This window comes from Phyllobates terribilis, unplaced genomic scaffold (genome assembly GCF_046119375.1).
Source record: "Phyllobates terribilis strain yellow unplaced genomic scaffold, ASM4611937v1 Scaffold_8__6_contigs__length_399053987, whole genome shotgun sequence".
NCBI classification, from domain to species: domain Eukaryota; kingdom Metazoa; phylum Chordata; class Amphibia; order Anura; family Dendrobatidae; genus Phyllobates; species Phyllobates terribilis.
Genome location: NW_027362768.1, coordinates 316432491 through 316453795, shown reverse-complemented (window position 1 = coordinate 316453795; position 21305 = coordinate 316432491). Strand labels below are relative to the sequence as shown.

General features: G+C 42.3%; 1 protein-coding gene across 14 annotated transcripts in view; it reads right to left on the bottom strand.

Moving 5' to 3' along the window:
- CACNA1D (calcium voltage-gated channel subunit alpha1 D) overlaps positions 1-21305 on the bottom strand; it is a 331678-nt gene that overhangs the window by 68069 nt on the left and 242304 nt on the right. For 13 of the 14 annotated variants that reach the window (XM_073644565.1, XM_073644577.1, XM_073644576.1 and 10 more), the window contains exons 22-29: positions 16945-17051; positions 15144-15231; positions 12752-12859; positions 12506-12558; positions 10661-10807; positions 8414-8615; positions 5628-5786; positions 4118-4228 (exon numbers count right to left, since the gene is read on the bottom strand). In XM_073644565.1, coding sequence (XP_073500666.1) covers positions 4118-4228; positions 5628-5786; positions 8414-8615; positions 10661-10807; positions 12506-12558; positions 12752-12859; positions 15144-15231; positions 16945-17051 — 975 coding nt within the window. Of the gene's footprint in view, positions 1-173; positions 258-4117; positions 4229-5627; positions 5787-8413; positions 8616-10660; positions 10808-12505; positions 12559-12751; positions 12860-15143; positions 15232-16944; positions 17052-21305 lie in introns of all 14 variants that reach the window. The other variant, XM_073644573.1, reaches the window with a different exon arrangement.

Below are 21305 nucleotides of genomic sequence, written 5' to 3'. Positions count from 1 at the left end.
AAAGAAAGTCTTAGTTTTTGGAAATAAAAGATGGCAGGACAACCAGAAATCCTTCACCCTAAGCAGGAAGAAGTGTTAGAAGTGGCTGTGACTTGTCCATGCGGTGGCACGAGGCAGAAGATGCCGTGGTGGGAGACACTGGGTGATGGCAGCAGGGTGGGGGGTGTACTTACATCAGCTTCACTGAGGACCACGTCTACTATGCTGCCGATAACGATGAGTGAATCAAAGGTATTCCAGGCATCACTAAAATAACCCTGCGCACAGCGGCCAGAGGGGCAAATGGAGGTGGTTAACATCAATAGTTCACAAGGTATGACAAACCACAATGCGGGACAAAGCACACAAGCGCAGGGGGACAGATGGCCTCCATATTGTCTAGGAAATGGACTGAGTTTACGGATAACCCACTAAAAAACAGAAACCCATTAAAGGTAAGAATTTTAGCGGGATCCTCAGGTCATATTATAGTCACCTCCTGTGCAGGTGCCATTTAATTTACTTGGACAAACATTTTGATCAAGAAGGTGTTGCGCAAGTAGTGGACAACCCCTTTAAGCTCAATTCACACTGCATGGTTATCATGACTGAGCGTTCCTAGAAACCTAACAACCATGCAGTCTAAACAGGCTGCCAATCATCGGACAAATGAGCAAACAGCACTTGTTTATCTGGGTAAATGTTTTGTTTTTTTTGACAAAAGATCATCATTCTCAGCAGCACATCATCCAGTGTAAATAACACTCGTGCTGCCGAGAACAATGGCAGCTTATGCACACTAAACAATCTATTACAGATCGTTATGCCCACATTTGGGGCGTGGTCAGCCTGTGTAAACAGGTATTAAAATGATCACTGGTCAGCAAACAAGCAGCTGACTTGTGGTCGCTTAGGTCGTACAATGCACACTGACAGTGCACTCAGTTGCCGGCTTCTAATTAGAGCCAGCGAGAGAGCGCACTGTCACTGTGCACTGAGAGGAATATTGAACAGTAAGAAGGGAGCTTGTATTGAGCATATGTCAGAATTGACAACCGACAGATGCTTAGTACAAGCCCCTCAAATGAAAGTCAATGGTGACGCTTCATTTCAGGGTGGGGACAGAGGCTGTGGCAGTGACCGCAGCCTCTGCCCCCTGATGACGTCTCATCTGAGAATCCCCAGTGCATCAAAGAGTCATCAAAATGGAAATAGGTAAAACAAATTAAACAAATTAGAAAAAATATTATAGTATTAAAATAAATAGCGAGACATTTAGGATGAAAAATCAATATTTGTTTCGGACCACCCCTTAAATAATGGTAAATGGTGAAATGTGAGGCCAAATCTACAACTAACACATGCGGATTCTGTCTATAGGTCTCAATTTGCAACAACATTTTTTGCAACATGTGAACTTAGTCATAGGAGGCAGAGCTCCCGGAGGAGGTAGGTAGCAGCAGCAAGAATCAATGATAACACAGAATTCATTCATGACTTGCACCATATTTTTGATGGGGTTTTTTTGGTACTTTTTCCAACTTATCTGACTAAGGATAATGGCTTCGCTGAAAATGGTCGCGGCTTAATGGAAAATAGTGTGGCATGATGCGGAAAAAATGCAGCGTTTTGCAGTATGAGCAAAGTGAATGAGATTTCTGAAATCTCATGCACACGCTGCTTATTTTTTTTCTTGCATATTTAAATCATCTAAGAGTTTTTCTCAAATCTGTATCGTGTCAATTCTTTTAGCATTTTTGCACAGTTTTGACCCATTCAAATGAATGGTAAAAAAATGCATCTAAAAGCATGTAAATAAAACATGGCAAAATAAGAATATTTTACGTTTCCTGCCAAGACATTTGCTGCAGAAAAATCTGCATCGTGTGTACACGGCCTTACTGTTAGAATTTCAGTAATTGAGATTTTGGGAACATACTTTAGACAACACACTTTCTAGTTTTATGTAATTGGGTCCCCACTGTTTAGGGGACAATAAAAGGGTCTAATGCCCATTTTTTTTTAGATAATACTCAGCCACTTCCCAGCAATATTGATGAAATGAACACAACGACACGGCAAGCAGCACTGACAGTTTCCATTGACAAGGGGATACATAATGTGGACAAGTCACAGCAAATTCAGCTGGTCATGCAATTCTGGGCGGAGGATTACACAGCAATCGCGTGTCACTTACGAGCCAACGTTTTTTTTTGGGCACACAAATCTGACAGATGATATGAATACAGGGTCAGACCGGGAGTCTCATACGGTGAGGTTATTACTACTCATATGAAAAACGACATATGTTCGGGCACAGATGCTCAAGTTGCCCATCCAGGGCAAGTTAAAGAAGGCTTTCCCTGCACATTGAGCATCTGAACATATCCTACATGATCATTTATATACAGTCATGGACGAAAGTGTTGGCACCCTTGAAATTGTTCCAGAATTGTCCTCAGACCGTTCTCTTCTCCTCTTTCTGTTCTCCATGCTTAGTGTGGCACACTCAGACACACAATGCAAAGATTGAGTCAACTTCTCCCCTTTTTATCTGGTTTCAGGTGTGATTTTCATATTGCCCACACCTGTTACTTGCCACTGGTGAGTGTGAACGAGCATCATATGCATGAAACAAAAGTTGTTTACCCACAATTTTGGAAAGGTGCCAACAATTTAGTCCGGCTCATTTTTGGGGGTTTATTGTGAAATTATGTCCAATTTGCCTTATTTTTATCTGTTTTTTTGTGCTGTTCCAATACACACAAAGGAAATAAACATATGTATAACAAAACATGGCTAATTGTAATATTTTTATGGGGGAAATACTTCATTTTCTGGAACAATTTCAAGGGTACCAACACTTTCAGCCATGTCTGTACACACCGGCTTTCCCTGCCTATTGAGCATCTGCGTCTGGACATATCTGACATGATTCTTCATATAATTTTGCAGGCTTAGGCCTTTAAGGGACAGAATTTATAGGGGATTCACGTTCTATCAAAATTGTCAGTAGAGTTGCAACTAACTATTATTAAAGCCCTATTTGTTTTCATTACCTGGATTAAGTTAGAAATTGCAATGAAATAATAGAATATTGAAACATCATGTTTTAATGTAATTCACTAATTAATATTGCTTAGTATATGTATTTTTATTCTATATTCTTTTATTTGTTATATGGTCCCCACTGGTCTTTGGGTATGTTCACACAGGGTTTTTTACGCAGCTGAAAAATCCCCATAAAAAATCTTTGTTTTTGTAATCAAATTTGAAGCGTTTTTTTTTTTAAAGCCAGAACGACTCAAGAATTCACATACATGTTCCTTACTTTTTCACATGGACAAAAAAATGTTTAAAAAAAAAAGTATTGTTCATTATGGGCGTGTTTCCCAATTGAAATCAATAAGAAGCTCATTCAAAGAGTATTTAAAGAGTTCTTTTCATCAGGATTTTGGAGTAGATTCCGCTCTAAAATCCGTACAAAAAAAAAACCAGTGTGAACATCCCCTCTCCTTACTTCTTGTAGTTGTCATATGATTACTGAAGCAGAAAGTAAGCAAAGACCGGTGGGGAACACTGGAGCAGCAGGGAACTGATGGCATGTGTAAAGTTTTTTTTATATATTTAAAGGGATATTCCTATCTCCAAAGTCCTAACCCAATAGGTAGTAGGTGTACTAATAATAACAATATTAGAAAATACATCCAATTAGAAATGTAGTACAGTTCTTCTGATTCGCTATGTCACTTACCCCATGTGCAGGGCATTGCAGCAGCTTAGGTATCCATGGTTATGACCACTCATATAGTGACAGTTAGCTGTTAGCGGTCGTAACCATGGATACCTTAGCTACTACAATGCCCTGCACCTGGGGTAAGTGACAGAGTGAATCAGAATAACTATACTACATTTCTAAATGGAGGTATTTGCTAATATCATTATTATTACACCTGCTACATGTTAGGATAGGATCATAGAGATGGGAATACACTTTTAACCCATTCCCTGTGTTCGGCCACTTTTGTAATAAATCCTGTAAAAACCTCATTAATATTTAACTTGTGTTATCTGGACCTCAACAAGACTAGCCCCTCACCATTATAAGCCATAGATCAGTTCTGCGCTCAACACGTACCTTGGGTTTGAAAGCTATCAGCTTCAAAACCATTTCTACAGTGAAGACGGCAGTGAAGACCATGTTCATCACGTCCATGACATCGTTAAAGATTTTAGATTGTCCATAATGCTGGAAAAAGAATCACGTTGTGTTACTGAGAGGATTGTCTCCAGATAATTCACAGATCAAACTGGTCATATTTCCCCAGGTATGTCCGTATTATAGCATTAATGTATCTTAACGGGGTTGTCCGGTGAAAACAAAGTCATCATCTATCCGCAAGAGAGGTGATAACTTGCTAATTGGAGGGGGTCTGACCACTGGGACACGAACAGAACGGCAGAATGGAGCACTTTAATCCACATGCTCCATTCATTCCCTTTGTAGCTGTGCTCGGCTTTTCTGGCAGAGCCATAGAGAATGAATGGGAGTCTGACCTGTCATTCCATTTTGTAACAAGAATAAAAGTTTGGAAAAACTAATGAACCAAAGTGGAATCTTCATTAAAAGCCTTTGTCTTTAGTCAACAAATTCACATAAAAAAAGAAGTTGCAGATTCACATCTGATAGTCAGTTAAAATCGATAGCAAACGCGTTTCGGTCTGATCTTATTCATTGCAACGATCGAAACGCATTTGCTACCAATTTTAACTTCCTATTGGACGTGAAATTGCAACTTCTCTTTTTATGTGAATTTGTTGAATAAAGACGAAGGCTTTTTAAGGACGATTCCACGCTGGTCCATCAGTTTTTCTGTGCCTACTCTTAATGCAACGCAAGTTTTGTGGATTTTCTTGTGGGTGAGCTGACTTCATTATTCTTTTCCCTAAGAATAAAAGTTCTCCAATCTGCCGATCAGTGCGACATCCAATAATCAGCAAGTTATCGCCTATTTAGTGGATAGGTGATACCTTTCTTTTAACTGAACAACCCCTTTAATGACCGTCTTAGGTAATATGGTAGGGGAACAGAAATCAGAAAAAGTTAAAAAATGACCAGCGGGGCCACAGGAGAAGTAACGCTGAAGCAGCGGGTGAGTAATATTATTTTGTAATGCGATCAGATTCCTTGCAGTATTTTTTGTAAATCCAGGGCAACCCTCTTTAAAAGAGTGCAAACTGGATTTCACAAGAGTATTTTAGCTGTGGCTTCTCCATTGTAAGACAATCGGTTCTAGACTAAGAGCCCATGTAGATGGGGAGATATTTTGGAACAGCCAGCTCCCGACTACAACCCTTCAAAAATGCAAAGTGCTTGTTTATCGGGTGCAATGATTTTTAATCTTGCTTAAAAATCATCGTTCCCGGCAGCACTTTGCCCTATGTGAAAAGAAAACGTGCTACAGAAAATATGATAATTTATGTGCACAGAACGATCATACTAACAATTGTTCTGTGCACATAGAAGTGCGGTTTAGTTAGGTCACTGAACTTGCTAGTAGGTAGCGGATCGGTGGTCATTTAACCTCCGTGATTGTGCCGTATAAAGAAAGCATAAGAAAGCAGCCTCCCTTTCCCCAATTACCTACCTGCATAGCCAAGCACAGTGTATTCAGCATGATGAGGACAAACATGATGTACTCAAACCCAGTGGAGTTGACGACGTACCAAAACTTGTACTGATACGGGTTCTTGGGGATGTACCTTCTGAGAGGACGGGCTTTCAGCGCATACTCCACACACTGTCGCTGTGTTTTGAGACAATGTGTTACTCAAGTTGTAAAGAAAGAATACACCTCTTAAAGAAAACCAGTCACTTGCTCTAAAAAATTTGACTTATATACAGTTGTGCTCAAAAGTTTACATACCCTGGCAGAATTTTTCCTTTCTTGGCCTTGTATCAGAGAATATGAATGATAACAAAAAAACTTTTTCTCCACTCATGGTTATTGGTTGGGTGAAGCCATTTATTGTCAAACTACTGTGTTTTCTCTTTTTAAATCTTAATGACAACCAAAAACATCCAAATGACCCTGATCAAAAGTTCACTTACCCCAGTTCTTAATACCGTGTATTGCCCCCTCTAACATCAATGACTGCTTGAAGTCTTTTTTGGTAGTTGTGGATGAGGTTCTTTATTTTCTCAGATGGTAAAGCTGCCCATTCTTCTTGGCAAAAAGCCTCCAGTTCCTGTAAATTCCTGGGCTGTGTAGCATGAACTGCGCGCTTGAGATCTCCCCAGAGTGGCTCAATGATATTGAGGTCAGAAGACTGGGATGGCCACTCCAGAACCTTCACTTTGTTCAGCTGTAGCCAATGACAGGTCGACTTGGCCTTGTGTTTTGGGTCATTGTCATGTTGGAACGTCCAAGTACGTCCCATGCGCAGCTTCCGGGCTGATGAGTGCAAATTTGCCTCCAGTATTTGCTGATAATGTGCTGCATTCATCTTTCCTTCAACTTTTACCAAGATTTTTGTGCCTTTGTAGCTCACACATCCCCAAAACATCAGCGATCCACCTCCGTGCTTTACTGTAGGAATGGTGTTCCTTTCATCATAGGCCTTGTTGACCTCTCTCCAAAAGTAGCATTTATGGTTGTGGCCAAAAAATCAAATTTTGGTCTCATCACTCCAAATTTCCCTGTAACAGAAGTTTTGAGGCTTCTCTCTGTGCTGTTTGGTGTATTGTAGGCGAGATACTTTGTGGCATTTGCGCAGTAATGGCTTTCTTCTGGTGATTCGACCATGCATCCCATTTTTCTTCAAGTGCCTCCTTATTGTGTATCTTGAAACAGCCACACCGCTAGTTTTCAGTGAGTCCTGAATTTCAGCTGATGTTATTTGTGGGTTTTTCTTTGCATCTTGAACAATTTTCCTGGCAGTTGGTCTACCTGACCGTGGTTTGGTTTTTACAGAGCCCCTCATTTTCCATTTGTTAATCACAGTTTGAACGCTGCTGACTGGCATTATCAATTCCTTGGATACTTTTTTGTATCCCTTTCCTGTGTTATACAGTTCAACTACCTTTTCACGTAGATCCGTTGACAATTCTTTTGCATTCCCCATGACTCACAATCCAGAAACGTCAGTGGCTGGATGAAAGATGCAAGAGTCTGTCTGGATCCCAGAAACTCACTCAGCTTTTATACATACACACTGATTACAAGCAAACAGGTCACAGGTGGGGATGTTACCTTTAGTAGCCATACAAACCCATTTGTGTCAAATTCAGAGCATGTTATCAGGCCAAAATCACCAGGGTATGTGAACTTTTGATCAGGGTCATTTGAATGTTTTTGGTTGTCATTAAGATTTAAAAAGAGAAAACACAGTAGTTTGACAATAAATGGCTTCACTCAACCAATAACTATGAGTGGAGAAAAAGTTTTTTTGTTATCATTCATATTCTCTGAAACAAGGCCAAGAAAGGAAAAATTCTGCTGGGGTATGTAAACTTTAGAGCACAATTGTACCTTGTAAAAATCCCTGAGCTCCCCTGATTCTGACGCTCTTTTCCATTTTGCTCTATGTCACTCCATTACAGAGGTATTCACATTTGTTGCTCTTGGAGAATGTGAAATCTCTGCTTGTGCAGCTGTGCTTTTCTTCAGAATCTTCTTTTAGGGTGTGCATTTTTAACCCTCCATCGCAGAAGCTGCCAATCACAGCTTGGTAGCTGATCTAGCAGCCGAGCTGAGATTGACAGCATTTGAGAAGGAGTGTTAAAGCGAACGCCCCCAGAGATGACTCTGAAGAAACACACAGCTGCACTACAAGCAGAGATTTCACATACTGCGCTCCAAAAGCAACAAATGAGAATATCTCTGCAATAGAGTGACGCAGAGAAAAATGGAAAAGAGCGGCAGAATCAGGGATTTTTTAAAGATATTAGTGACAGGTCCTCTTTAAATATTTTTTTTTTATCCAAATAAAAAGGTATACTGCTTATATTGCCTAAGGCTGTTAATGGTTTAAAAAAAATGTTTGCAGTTTTCTAGTATACTTTTTGTTTCATATCCTTGCCATTTTTAAGATGTATATTTGCGATAGGTGACAGGGAACATACTGCTCACATTCAGAGACGGAAAAACTGTATAGATGTAAATGGTGTCACAGCTGGCCATATGCTATCACGGCAATCCTCTGTGAGCTAAATACATCAGCAACATAAATCTCTGTCCTGTCCGGCCCAATACATCAGTGTGGGTATAATGTCGCAACATGGAGTCCAGGAGGATTAGCTCAGATTGGATAACTAAACTGGATACAACTGTAGCAAAATCTCAGCTGTAAGAAGTATTCAATTTGTAATTTTCTTCCTCTGGAGGTAAATAGCTTGTCCATTCATGTATATGAATTTTTCAGAATATTGTACCTGGTTCTTGTCTAGCTCACAGTTCTTGTATTCCTTCTCTCCCTGTTCTTGAAATGTGACGATAACGAAACCCACAAATATGTTCATCATGAAGAAAGCGATGATGATGATATAGATGATGAAGAAGATGGAGATTTCCACTCGGTTGTTGTAGATGGGACCAACATTTTCCCCGTTGGAATCAATGGCCTTGTACAAGAGTCTAAGGGAAGTAAGAGATAAACACCTGAATACAGATAGATGGACGATCCTTCTCCCCCACTCCCCACCCAGATATCTGATGGGTTCAGCAGACATTCCTCTACTGTCTATGGCCATCATAACACATTTGCTGATTTAAAGGGGTTGTCTCAACGTCATAAAAAGGTAAAATTGCACAAAAGTAGTAAAAACAAACAACTTTGTAATTTATAGCTTATTAAAAGTCCTCTCTGTTCTCAAGAAAGGAAGGATTTATAATTATACTGTGTACGGCTCATTACCTAGGTTACCAGCCACTTCTGCAGATCAAGCGTTGGCTTGTTACCTAGGTAAGGAGAGCATGCATGCATGCTCTATAGAGCTTGAAGATGCTGCTCTGAAGCTTCATGGATCGTTGAATCCCGGACTAGATCTATTGCCCCCCAGCTCGGAGCACGGGAAGGCGCACAGCTCGGAGCACGGGAAGGCGCACAGCTCGGAGCACGGGAAGGCGCACAGCTCGGAGCACGGGAAGGCGCACAGCTCGGAGCACGGGAAGGCGCACAGCTCGGAGCACGGGAAGGCGTACAGCTCGGAGCACGGGAAGGCGCACAGCTCGGAGCACGGGAAGGCGCACAGCTCGGAGCACGGGAAGGCGCACAGCTCGGAGCACGGGAAGGCGCACAGCTCGGAGCACGGGAAGGCGCACAGCTCGGAGCACGGGAAGGCGCACAGCTCGGAGCACGGGAAGGCGCACAGCTCGGAGCACGGGAAGGCGCACAGTTCGGCGCACGGGAAGGCGCACAGTTCAGCGCACGGGAAGGCGCACAGTTCGGAGCACGGGAAGGCGCACAGCTCGGAGCACGGGAAGGCGCACAGCTCGGAGCACGGGAAGGCGCACAGCTCGGAGCACGGGAAGGCGCACAGCTCGGAGCACGGGAAGGCGTACAGCTCGGAGCACGGGAAGGCGCACAGCTCGGAGCACGGGAAGGCGCACAGCTCGGAGCACGGGAAGGCGCACAGCTCGGAGCACGGGAAGGCGCACAGCTCGGAGCACGGGAAGGCGCACAGCTCGGAGCACGGGAAGGCGCACAGCTCGGAGCACGGGAAGGCGCACAGCTCGGAGCACGGGAAGGCGCACAGTTCGGCGCACGGGAAGGCGCACAGTTCAGCGCACGGGAAGGCGCACAGTTCGGAGCACGGGAAGGCGCACAGTTCGGAGCACGGGAAGGCGCACAGTTCGGAGCACGGGAAGGCGCACAGTTCGGAGCACGGGAAGGCGCACAGTTCGGAGCACGGGAAGGCGCACAGTTCGGAGCACGGGAAGGCGCACAGTTCGGAGCACGGGAAGGCGCACAGTTCGGAGCACGGGAAGGCGCACAGTTCGGAGCACGGGAAGGCGCACAGTTCGGAGCACGGGAAGGCGCACAGTTCGGAGCACGGGAAGGCGCACAGTTCGGAGCACGGGAAGGCGCACAGTTCGGAGCACGGGAAGGCGCACAGTTCGGAGCACGGGAAGGCGCACAGTTCTGATCACGGGCAATCATGTTGCGAGTCTAAACTGTCAATCTTCAGCCCCTGATAAGCAGGAAGCCGGGATGTAGAAGAGTGGTACATTGCTGAAAACAGAAAATGATACAATCCCTTGAAAGAAGTTGTGCCTCAAATTGTATACAGTAACACCTTTAAATATCCCCAAGAAAATTGGTGCATAAATCAACAAGCAGCTTCTAGAGAAGATTTATCAAATCCAGTGCAAAGTAAAATTGGAGCAGGTGCTCACAACGACCAATCTGATTCTGATTGCTGGATCTGTGTACCGGTACGGCAGAGGTAAAGCTGTGTCGGCTTGCACCATTGGAGAGCACACAGTTTGGACCAGCAGCTGAACCATGCCGCTGATCCAAATGTCAATCATCAGGCGCGCAGTGCCCCCCGCCAAGCAGGAAGCTGGAAGGTGGTGCAAGACTGAAGCACTATAATAAGACAACCCTTTTAAAGACATAATTTATATTAAGAGTATGCAAAAAATAAAGTTCAACGTTAAAGATGAGTTAGTTTACATACGCCGGCCATCCCTCAAAGGTGGAAACTGTGAAGAGCGCCATCATGGCAGACAGGACGTTATCGAAATTGAAGTCGCTGTTATGCCAGTGTCTCTCTCGGATAGCGGGGCTGTTGACATCTCCATCCTTATACACAATGTACTTTCCCCTGTGAGAGAAGAGAAGGTATGAATTCCATTTCTATAAGCCACAGACAGTTTCAGTTTTGATGTGCGGCAGCCAATCACTGGCCGCAGTGGTCTTGTGCCGTACATGCTGCCATTACTGATCATATAGATGTATGGCACATTATTGTTCCAGGGAGATAAACGCAGAATGATGGGATTATTGGAGAACTAGTTCTCGATCATAAGAGGATTTAAAGGGGTTTGGTGTTAAATAAATAAAAATTGCAAAGTGCTTGTACTGACAAGCAATTTTCCATTTTACTTCTTAAGAAAGAAGGGATTTTCCATTTTATGTTCTGCTCATTACCTAGGTTGCCAGCCATCTCTGCAGTCCCAGAGGTGGCCAGTTTCCTAGGCAAGGAGCACACGCTTGGAAACTCTATGTTTCAGGCTCTGCAGGGGCGGTTCTGAGGCCAGCTGCATCGCTGGATCCTGAACTTCTCCCTTACTGCAGAGTCAAGGCTGCATCATGGTAAATTGCATTGTTCGGAGCAGCGGCACAGCCATGCCGCTAGTCTACACTATCAATGATCAGGAGGCCCTGGCATGCAGGAAGCCGGAAGGCAGAAGAGCAGCGCACTGCTGAAAACGGACAATGATACAATCCTTTAAAAGCAGTTGTGACCGGCTTAAATTCTCGGATAACTCCTTTAAATAAAACCAAGAAACCTTGTGCATAAATCAGCAAGCAGCTTCTAGGGGAGATTTATCAAATCTAATGTCAATTAAATTTTGAGCATCGACCAATCAGATTCTAGCATTCATTTTTTTGCCTAATCTTGCCCAGTGTGTAATAATGATATGTTTCATAACTGGACATACACTATATGGACAAAAGTATTTAATGTGTAGTGACGGATTACACTTCTCTATCTGGCAACTGATGGACAAGTCTGGAGAACATTACCCGCCTGACTGCATTGTGCTGTGGGGTTGTTTTTTTAGGGTTCGGTATCGGAAAATCTTAATTCTTCAGCAAAAGACATTGTGGACAATTGTAGATTCCAACTTTGTGGGAACAGTTTGGAGAAGGCCCTTTTCTGTTCCCCTTACTGTGCCCAGGGTCCATAAACACATGGTTAGGGGAGTTTGGTTTGGAGGAACACTACCGGCCGGACAGAGCCTGGACGTCAGCCCCATCCAACACCTCCGGGAAGAACTAGAATGGAGACTGTGAACCCGGCCTCTCCTCAACATCAGGGCTTCACAAATGATCTGTGTGAAGGAACAAAAAGTCCCACAGATATCTCCAAAATCTTGTAGAAAACCTCCCCAGAAGAGCAGAAGCTGATATATATCTGCAAAAAGTCCGACACCATATTAATGTCTTTGGATTTAGAACGGGAGGTCAGAAAAGCTCCTGTAGATGTAATGTGGAGGTGGGACAATACTTATGTCCAGATAGTGTAATATATGATCTGGATATGAGGGCTCACAGGTGGATACTCACTTGGATTTTAAAAGTTAGGAACATTTAGAATTTTTTTTTATCATTTTTACTTTTCCAAATTTCAGTCTTTGGTTTTTCTTTAGACATGAAGCTTCCGAATAAGACTAAATGTTAAATGCGGGGATGCAGAGGGGAATAAAATACCGCAGAATTTCGAGCAGGAGATGTGATGCTGGTTTTTGTCTGAAAGATGAGAATCGGCTAGATATCAAAAAGACTAAAAACTTACTTGCACTCCACTGGGGTCTGTTTTGCTTCATCAGAACATCGGTAAAACTTTCCCTGATTTTAGAAGACATAAAAGCAATAATACTAAATCTCTTAACGATAGAAGCAGAACCATAACGTGAAGTTTCTGGGCCCACTGTAAAATCTGTAATAAGACCCCAATAAAGCACCATTTTTCTCTCTCTTGTGCCTGGACCACCACCATATCTCTTTTTGTAATTCTTCACTTTCCTATTTCCTCGCTTACCTTAAACAGCTGAACGCCGATACACGCGAACATGAACTGCAGCAACGTCGTCACGATCATGATGTTACCAATAGTTCGGATGGCGACAAACACACATTGGACAACGTGCTGAAGACAAAGAAAAAGGTATGAAAATACAACGATGTGATTACTAGGGAAATGTGGGTATAAGAATAGGTAATAAACCCCTTCTGGAAGTTGCTATATTGTATGAGCCCTTTACTGGGGATTTAAAAAGAATTTTGATCAGTTTTCCTTCTACAGCCACTATGTAGCACTGTACATAACAGACTGCAAAAGGAGTAAAACTGTGAGCTCCCCTGACAGCAGAGTTTGTTACTCTTATTTTTCTTCCTCCTTCTCATTTTATAACCTTCCATCTAGTCATAAATCAGCATGAAGGAAAGGTTAAAGGAAGTAAGAGTTACAAACCCAGTCCTCAGATGACCGATGCGCTAGTAACTCAATCTGCTATCAGCTATGTACGGTGATACGTACAGTACAGACCAAAAGTTTGGACACACCTTCTCATTTAAAGATTTTTTTGTATTTTCATGACTTTGAAAATTGTACATTCACACTGAAGGCATCAAAACTATGAATTAACACATGTGGAATTATTAACTTAACAAAAAAGTGTGAAACAACTGAAAATATGTCTTATATTCTAGGTTCTTCAAAGTAGCCACCTTTTGCTTTGATGACTGCTTTGCACACTCTTTGCATTCTCTTGATGAGCTTCAAGAGGTAGTCACCGGAAATGGTTTTCACTTCACAGGTGTGCCCTGTCAGGTGTAATAAGTGGGATTTCTTGCCTTATAAATGGGGTTGGGACCATCAGTTGTGTTGTGCAGAAGTCAGGTAGATACACAGCTGATAGTCCTACTGAATAGACTGTTAGCTGCTTTTTTCTTGCCATAATACAAATTCTAAGTAAAGAAAAATGAGTGGCCATCATTAATTTAAGAAATGAAGATCAGTCAGTCCGAAAAATTGGGCAAACTTTGAAATTGTCCCCAAGTGCAGTTGCAAAAAACCATCAAGCGCTACAAAGAAACTGGCTCACATGAGGACCGCCCCAGGAAAGGAAGACCAAGAGTCACCTCTGCTTCTGAGGATAAGTTTATCTGAGTCACCAGCCTCAGAAATCGCAGGTTAACAGCAGCTCAGATTAGAGGCCAGGTCAATGCCACACAGAGTTCTAGCAGCAGACACATCTCTTCAACAACTGTTAAGAGGAGACTTTGTGCAGCAGGCCTTCATGGTAAAATAGCTGCTAGGAAACCACTGCTAAGGACAGGCAACAAGCAGAAGAGACTTGTTTGGGCTAAAGAACCCAAGGAATGGACATTAGACCAGTGGAAATCTGTGCTTTGGTCTGATGAGTCCAAATTTGAGATCTTTAGTTCCAACCACTGTGTCTTTGTGCGACACAGAAAAGGTGAACGGATGGACTCTACATGCCTGGTTCCCACCGTGAAGCATGGAGGAGGAGGTGTGATGGTGTGGGGGTGCTTTGCTGGTGACACTGTTGGGGATTTATTCAAAATTGAAGGCATACTGAACCAGCATGGCTACCACAGCATCTTGCAGCGGCATGCTATTCCATCCGGTTTGCGTTTAGTTGGACCATCATTTATTTTTCAACAGGACAATGACCCCAAACACACCTCCAGGCTGTGTAAGGGCTATTTGACCAAGAAGGAGAGTGATGGGGTGCTACGCCCGATGACCTGCCCTCCACAGTCACCAGACCTGAAACCTATCGAGATGGTTTGGGGTGAGCTGGACCGCAGAGTGAAGGCAAAAGGGCCAACAAGTGCTAAGCATCTCTGGGAACTCCTTCAGATTGTTGGAAGACCATTTCCGGTGACTACCTCTTGAAGCTCATCAAGAGAATGCCAAAAGTGTGCAAAGCAGTCATCAAAGCAAAAGGTGGCTACTTTGAAGAACCTAGAATATAAGACATATTTTCAGTTGTTTCACACTTTTTTGTTAAGTATATAATTCCACATGTGTTAATTCATAGTTTTGATGCCTTCAGTGTGAATGTACAATTTTCATAGTCATGAAAATACAGAAAAATCTTTAAATGAGAAGGTGTGTCTAAACTTTTGGTCTGTACTGTACAGGCTGTAGAAACCAAACTGTTCAAAATTATTAATGAAACCCTGTTGTAATAAAAAAAAATGCTTTTTAGACAAAAAGACAACAATGAAATAAAAAAAAGTGTACATATCCTTTAAAGCTAACACATATATCCAGATCCTGTTATTATGGTATATGTGCAAATGTATAGTGGACGCAAAGTGGTTAAAAATTCTATTATTGGTTCCACACACTAGATTTGTTATTTATGTTATCTATCATCACATTCTTAGGCAATAAACACCTTTAGCCCTTTTGCCCTGTTAATGGCTCTCAGGGGTCGCAGCACTCTCAGAACTCTCAGGATCTTGACCACAGATATAGCACTTGACCTGTAAAGACACACACGGTGAGCAGTCACTTAGTAAGAAATGCGATGATTATTAGGATACCTTATACTTTATACTTAGTTACCACAGCAGTGTTTGTCTATAGTTTTGTATGATATTCACACTAGGGGGCAGGATTACTAAACTGTGGCAGGGGTCGTCACTGAACTTTCAAGGTTCTTGAAGTCAGTCTGATTATGCACTTACAGTTATATGAAAAAGTTTGGGCACCCCTATTAATCTTAATCTTATTGTTTTATAAAAATTGGTGTTTTTGCAACAGCTATTTCAGTTTGATATATGTAATAACTGTTGGACACAGTAATGTTTCTGCCTTGAAATGAGGTTTATTGTACTAACAGAAAATGTGCAATCCGCAATAAAACATTAAGCTTAAGATTAATAGGGGTGCCCAAACTTTTTCATATAACTGTATGTCCCTGCTCCTATATCTTAGCTATGGGTGTCAGATGTGACAGACAGTCGCTCAGCAGTTGGCTGCAGAAGATCTCTTCGTTTGGCATTGCAGACACCTTCTTAAATCTGTCTTACTTTAGGACCCAGTGGCTACCTCCCTCCTGCTCTGATTGACACCATGGCCTGGGTGTTTAAATACTTTCAGTTTGCTACATGGAGGCGCCGGTGATATTAACATGTTCCCTTGTAAACGCTTGGAGCTATTGCAGTCTGCTTACTTCCTCTCTGGTGCTTGGAGGACATTTGGTGTAATCTCTCTGAAGTCGGCTCAAGCTAAGATTCTCCCCCCTGTGTTTGTCTCCCTTGTTGTCTTTAGTTTATAGTGGGGACTGACCAGTGCTCACCACCCTTCTCTATCCAGGGCCTAGCTCTAGGGAGATACATGGCTTAGGTTTCCTGTTTGGCGATTGGTGAGGAACCAATATAGGGACGGTAGGGTAGACAGGGTGATATTAGATCAGCCTAGGAGGTCTCCACTCCCCTTTTCCCTAGTGTCTGAGCTCCCTTCCCCTCATTCCTTCGTGTTGCACTTTGTCTTTCCTGCACTGTGCGTGACAGAAAGGTTAAAAATGTCAAGTTACTCACAATAATACTCAAGTGTAATAATCCTATACAAGGGATTGCCTGATTTGGAAAAGCCATTTTTAAATTCCCTATTGGGGCATTGCTAATTAAAAGAGGAGATTGCATCTGTTGGCCAAAAGAGGGCTTTCAAGGAGCTCCTTTTGCTTTGGAGGACCTGGCCTGCCCATGCCTTATATGTACTGTTCATGCATTTCAATAAGAATTGTGTAATGCCCCATTTCCCCTATGGGGTCACTGCAGAGAAATTGAACAGTTCATCACTGATCGTTTTTGCAACTAATCACTGGGGATTCTGTGGTCAACTTATCATCGTAGGATGCTTGAAACAAAAATTGGATTGCACAAAGAGGTCAAAAACACCCATACTTAAAGGGGTTGTCAACTATTTGGACAACCCCTTCCTAAATGCAACAGTACTCCATGTAAAATAAGAATATATCATGTCATTCCACCAATGCCAGTGCTGACTGCAGCAGATCAAAGGCAGTAGAGTTTACGTGACAATGTCACACAAGTACTGGTGAACACAACAATATAGGTGGAACAGCGCCAGTTCGGTAACTGAGTTCATGGTGTTATTTTACATGCAGCACTGTTGCATTTAAGAAAAAGTTGTTTAAGTAGTGGACAATCCCTTTAAGTCGATATACTTACTGAATACCAAAGGAAACCAATGAAACTCCAACGACCAATAAATCCAGCAAATTAAAATAATTTCTGCAGAAAGAGCCTTTGTGGAGGAATGCTCCGAATGTCATCATCTACAACAGTAAAAAGCAAATTAGTCTGACATGCATTTTACTAGGAAGCACCATGTATATACAGTATACATATAATGACGTCAGACTCCATCACTAGGCAGTGTAAAAACTGACAAAAAAAGCATGAGTTGCCGAAGTGAAGCTGTCCACAAGGAGGAAAATGTAGCACTCCGACTGTCCACAGTGACAAATGTCAATTGAACATATAGCGACAGATTAGCTTAAACCTGCAAAAAAAAAATGTAATGCTGCAATGTATAGATACCACACAGGCGGAAGCAAGCAATAATATATATTATTTATAGTATGCATTATATATATAAATATTCTATATAATTTTCTTTACGAGAAACTTTTATAATGTTTGTTTTTATGGAGTGTGTTCATGGGAAAAATACATGGAAGCCTTTGTATAAGTCCTTCCTCCATGCTCAGACTATGTAGAAACCAAGAAGTAGAATCACTGCATCAAAAAAGGAGGAGGATCACTGCATCAAAAAGGAGGAGGATCACTGCATCAAAAAGGAGGAGGATCACTGCATCAAAAAGGAGGAGGATCACGGCATCAAAAAGGAGGAGGATCACGGCATCAAAAAGGAGGAGGATCACGGCATCAAAAAGGAGGAGGATCACGGCATCAAAAAGGAGGAGGATCACTGCATCAAAAAGGTGGAGGATCACGGCATCAAAAAGGAGGAGGATCACGGCATCAAAAAGGAGGAGGATCACGGCATCAAAAAGGAGGAGGATCACGGCATCAAAAAGGAGGAGGATCACTGCATCAAAAAGGTGGAGGATCACTGCATCAAAAAGGAGGAGGATCACTGCATCAAAAAGGAGGAGGATCACTGCATCAAAAAGGAGGAGGATTACTGCATCAAAAAGGAGGATGATCACTGCATCAAAAAGGAGGAGGATCACTGCATCAAAAAGGAGGATGATTACTGCATCAAAAAGGAGGAGGATCACTCCATCAAAAAGGAGGAGGATCACTCCATCAAAAAGGAGGAGGATCACTCCATCAAAAAGGAGGAGGATCACTGCATCAAAAAGGAGATGATCACTGCATCAAAAAGGAGGATGATTACTGCATCAAAAAGGAGGATGATCACTGCATCAAAAAGGAGGATCACTGCATCAAAAAGAAGGAGGATCACTGCACCTAAATGAAGGAGGATCACTGCATCTAAATGGAGGAGGATCACGGCATCAAAAAGGAGGATCACGGCATCAAAAAGGAGGATCACTGCAGTCTTCGTCTCCAATTACTGTTCTCAAGTCCAAATCTCTATATAAATACCACCTGGGAGTTGTGCCTCTTCAGCTGTGTTCTTCAGTGCTCAGAGATTAGGAATAGAGGTATCTAAAATGTATAAGAGCACGTATATTTTCTGTCTGTGCCCCCAAAGAGAAGCGGACACAATGATTAGCTGAGGGTTTCTACCCCATCATTTCTGTGATCTTGAGGGTCTCAGCACCCAAACCTTCATCAATCAAAACATCTGACATGTCACTATGACGTTACACTTTAGGCTATGTACACCTTTGCACAAAATTGCAAAATTACGCAACTTTCTATATAGTCTTTATTAAATATTTTTTACCATTTATCTGCTTCAGAGTGTAGTTGAGTCTTATCTGAGTGATTTGCAAAAAAAAGTTACAAATCCATCGTAGCTCCTGCTCAGTTCTGACAGCTCTCTCTGCTCTGTTCCTCTTTTCTCTCCATGTCAGAGATAGCAGGAAAAGGGTTGAACAAAAATCTTTAGTAGAGAGGGAAGAAAGCATCTAAAGTTTTATGGAGTGCAGAGAAAACAGGCTATAGACCAGGGAAAAAAGCATTAGGAAAGGAAAACCAGTATTAGAGCTGTGCTCATAAAAGAAAGACAGCAGCAGCCTGGATACACACAGAGCTCACATCCAGCCTATATTGCAGGAAGGGACACTTGCATAAAAGAAACATCTGAAACTTGGATCATACTGCAGGGAGAAAGGGTGTACACAGATATGCAGTGGAGAGGGAAGAAATTATCTGAAGTTTTATGGAGGGCAGAAAAAACAGGCTATAAACAAGGAGGAAAGCAAAAGAGAAGGAAAGTACAGTACTAGAGCTGTGCTCATAAATTAAAGACAGTAGCAGCAGCCTAAATACACACAGAGCTCATATCCATCCTATATTACTGGGAGAGTCACTCCCACAAGAGAAAAATCTGCAAACTGCATATCAAGGGGTCTGAAAAGTAAAGAAGGAGAGAAGGTTGAAGACTTTTACTAATTATAGGTAATCACTAACATATGTCAAAATGATTTTCTTTAAGTCAAAGGTGTCCATAGCCTTTATGCAATTTAGCGAATGGTTTAATTATTTATTCCAAAAACATTGTAGAAAAATACTGAATATGCCCACAATCTCACTGACAGGTAAAAGGTAACACGGCTGACCTGCAGTGTTAGTTTTTTGTCTTTTATTTCTATAACATCACCATTTGTTGTAACATGTTATATTCTCTCATTAATGACATATTAAGCCTTATGGATACAGGTGCCTATAACAACAAATCAGATAGAAGTCTGCATTTTTCCAAGAAAGATTGTAAGATAAAAGTAGCTACCTGATTGGTTGCAATGAGGACTGATATATTTCAGTTATATTTGCAGCAAACCATCAGCAAAAACATAACGCACTCAAGAAAGTGTAAGAACATTGCTTTGCCACTCCAGATAGCGCTCACACAGTGCCGCCCAGCAGTGAGGCTCATGCGATCAAGCTAGAAGGAAATCATGTAAGCAACACGTGCGCACAGATCATGTCGGGAACACCACCCACTGCTCCATGCATGGTGCACGTTCCCACCGAGCCGACAGCACAGACGTCATTTTATGAAATGTATGATAATAAGAATAGAAATGATCATGATACTGACCCACAGACTGTAAAATTGATCATTTATCTGTTAGGATAGGTCATTGATTACAGATCTGTGATTCTCTACTAATCTGATGTTGATGGCCTATCTGAAGAACAGGTCTTTAAATTTGTAGGCCCGGAAAACCCCTTTAAGATCACAAATCTACAGACAACTGGACATGACTACAGTATGTAAATACTTGTCAAACAAGTCTAAGATACATTTACACTAAGATCACGTACAGTCGGCTTATCTTCTGTCCTTCTCCTTGCAGTGGGCTGGAGCTTACACACTGCCTCTGACATGCATGCTGCTGCGCCTGGCACTGTCTGCAGCCTCTCCTGAGCCTTAAGGCCACCATACACATTAGACTAACATCGGACAAAACCGCCGATATCAATGGGTTCAGCCAACAGTCTACTATGTATGGTGGCCCTGGACAGATGCTTTTCCGAGCAGTCAAGGATTCAGCATGTCCAATTTTGGACTGCGGAGTCTGGCCGTGACTCTCTCATAGGGAACACCGGAAGTAGAGTTGGGCGAGAAAGCTGCAGTCTGAATGATCGTCCAAAACATTGTTCGGCTGACAGCCATCTCAGGTGTATGGGGCATCATTTGTGGCTCACCAGAATTTTTATAACAATCTGGTCTCATCTACTTTAAGACTGGCCATACTAGTCTCTACACTTCTTTATGGTTCCAAAACGTCCCAAATTCGGAAGGAAACTCTCACAATCCCAGGACATGACACATACTCCAATAAAGACTCCCAATATCGGATCGTTCTATGTAGGGAGACCTTCTCCTCTGCAGTTTGGGGCTTCAGAGAAAGTCACTGTCGAATAATCTTAAGACTGGCCTTACTAGTCTCTACACTTCTTTATAGTTCCAAAATGCCCCAAATTCGGAAGGACAGTCTCACAATCCCAGGACATGACACATATAAGGCTCCCAATATCAGATCGCTCTATGCAGGAAGACTTTCTCCTCTGCAGTTTGGGGCTTCAGAGAAAGTCACTGCCGAATAACCAAACAGTGGCTTCATCTGCATGCAGATCTAAAGATTCGGGTGAGTGAATTCCAACCATCCAAACCTTTCCCTCAACATCATCTGTCAGGGAATCCCATAAAATTTTGTGATCCCACAAAAATCATCAGGTTTTATCTGACGGGGAAGCCTCAACATTACGGAAGTCTAGAGAAGGAATATACATGTGAGAAATGAATGATGATGACTTGGTGTCAAGGCGAAGTATCAAGAACAGACAAGTAGATGATGGTAAAATACAAGGATCACATGGATAACAGATACATCCGTGTATATATGTAGAAGTATAGTATATAC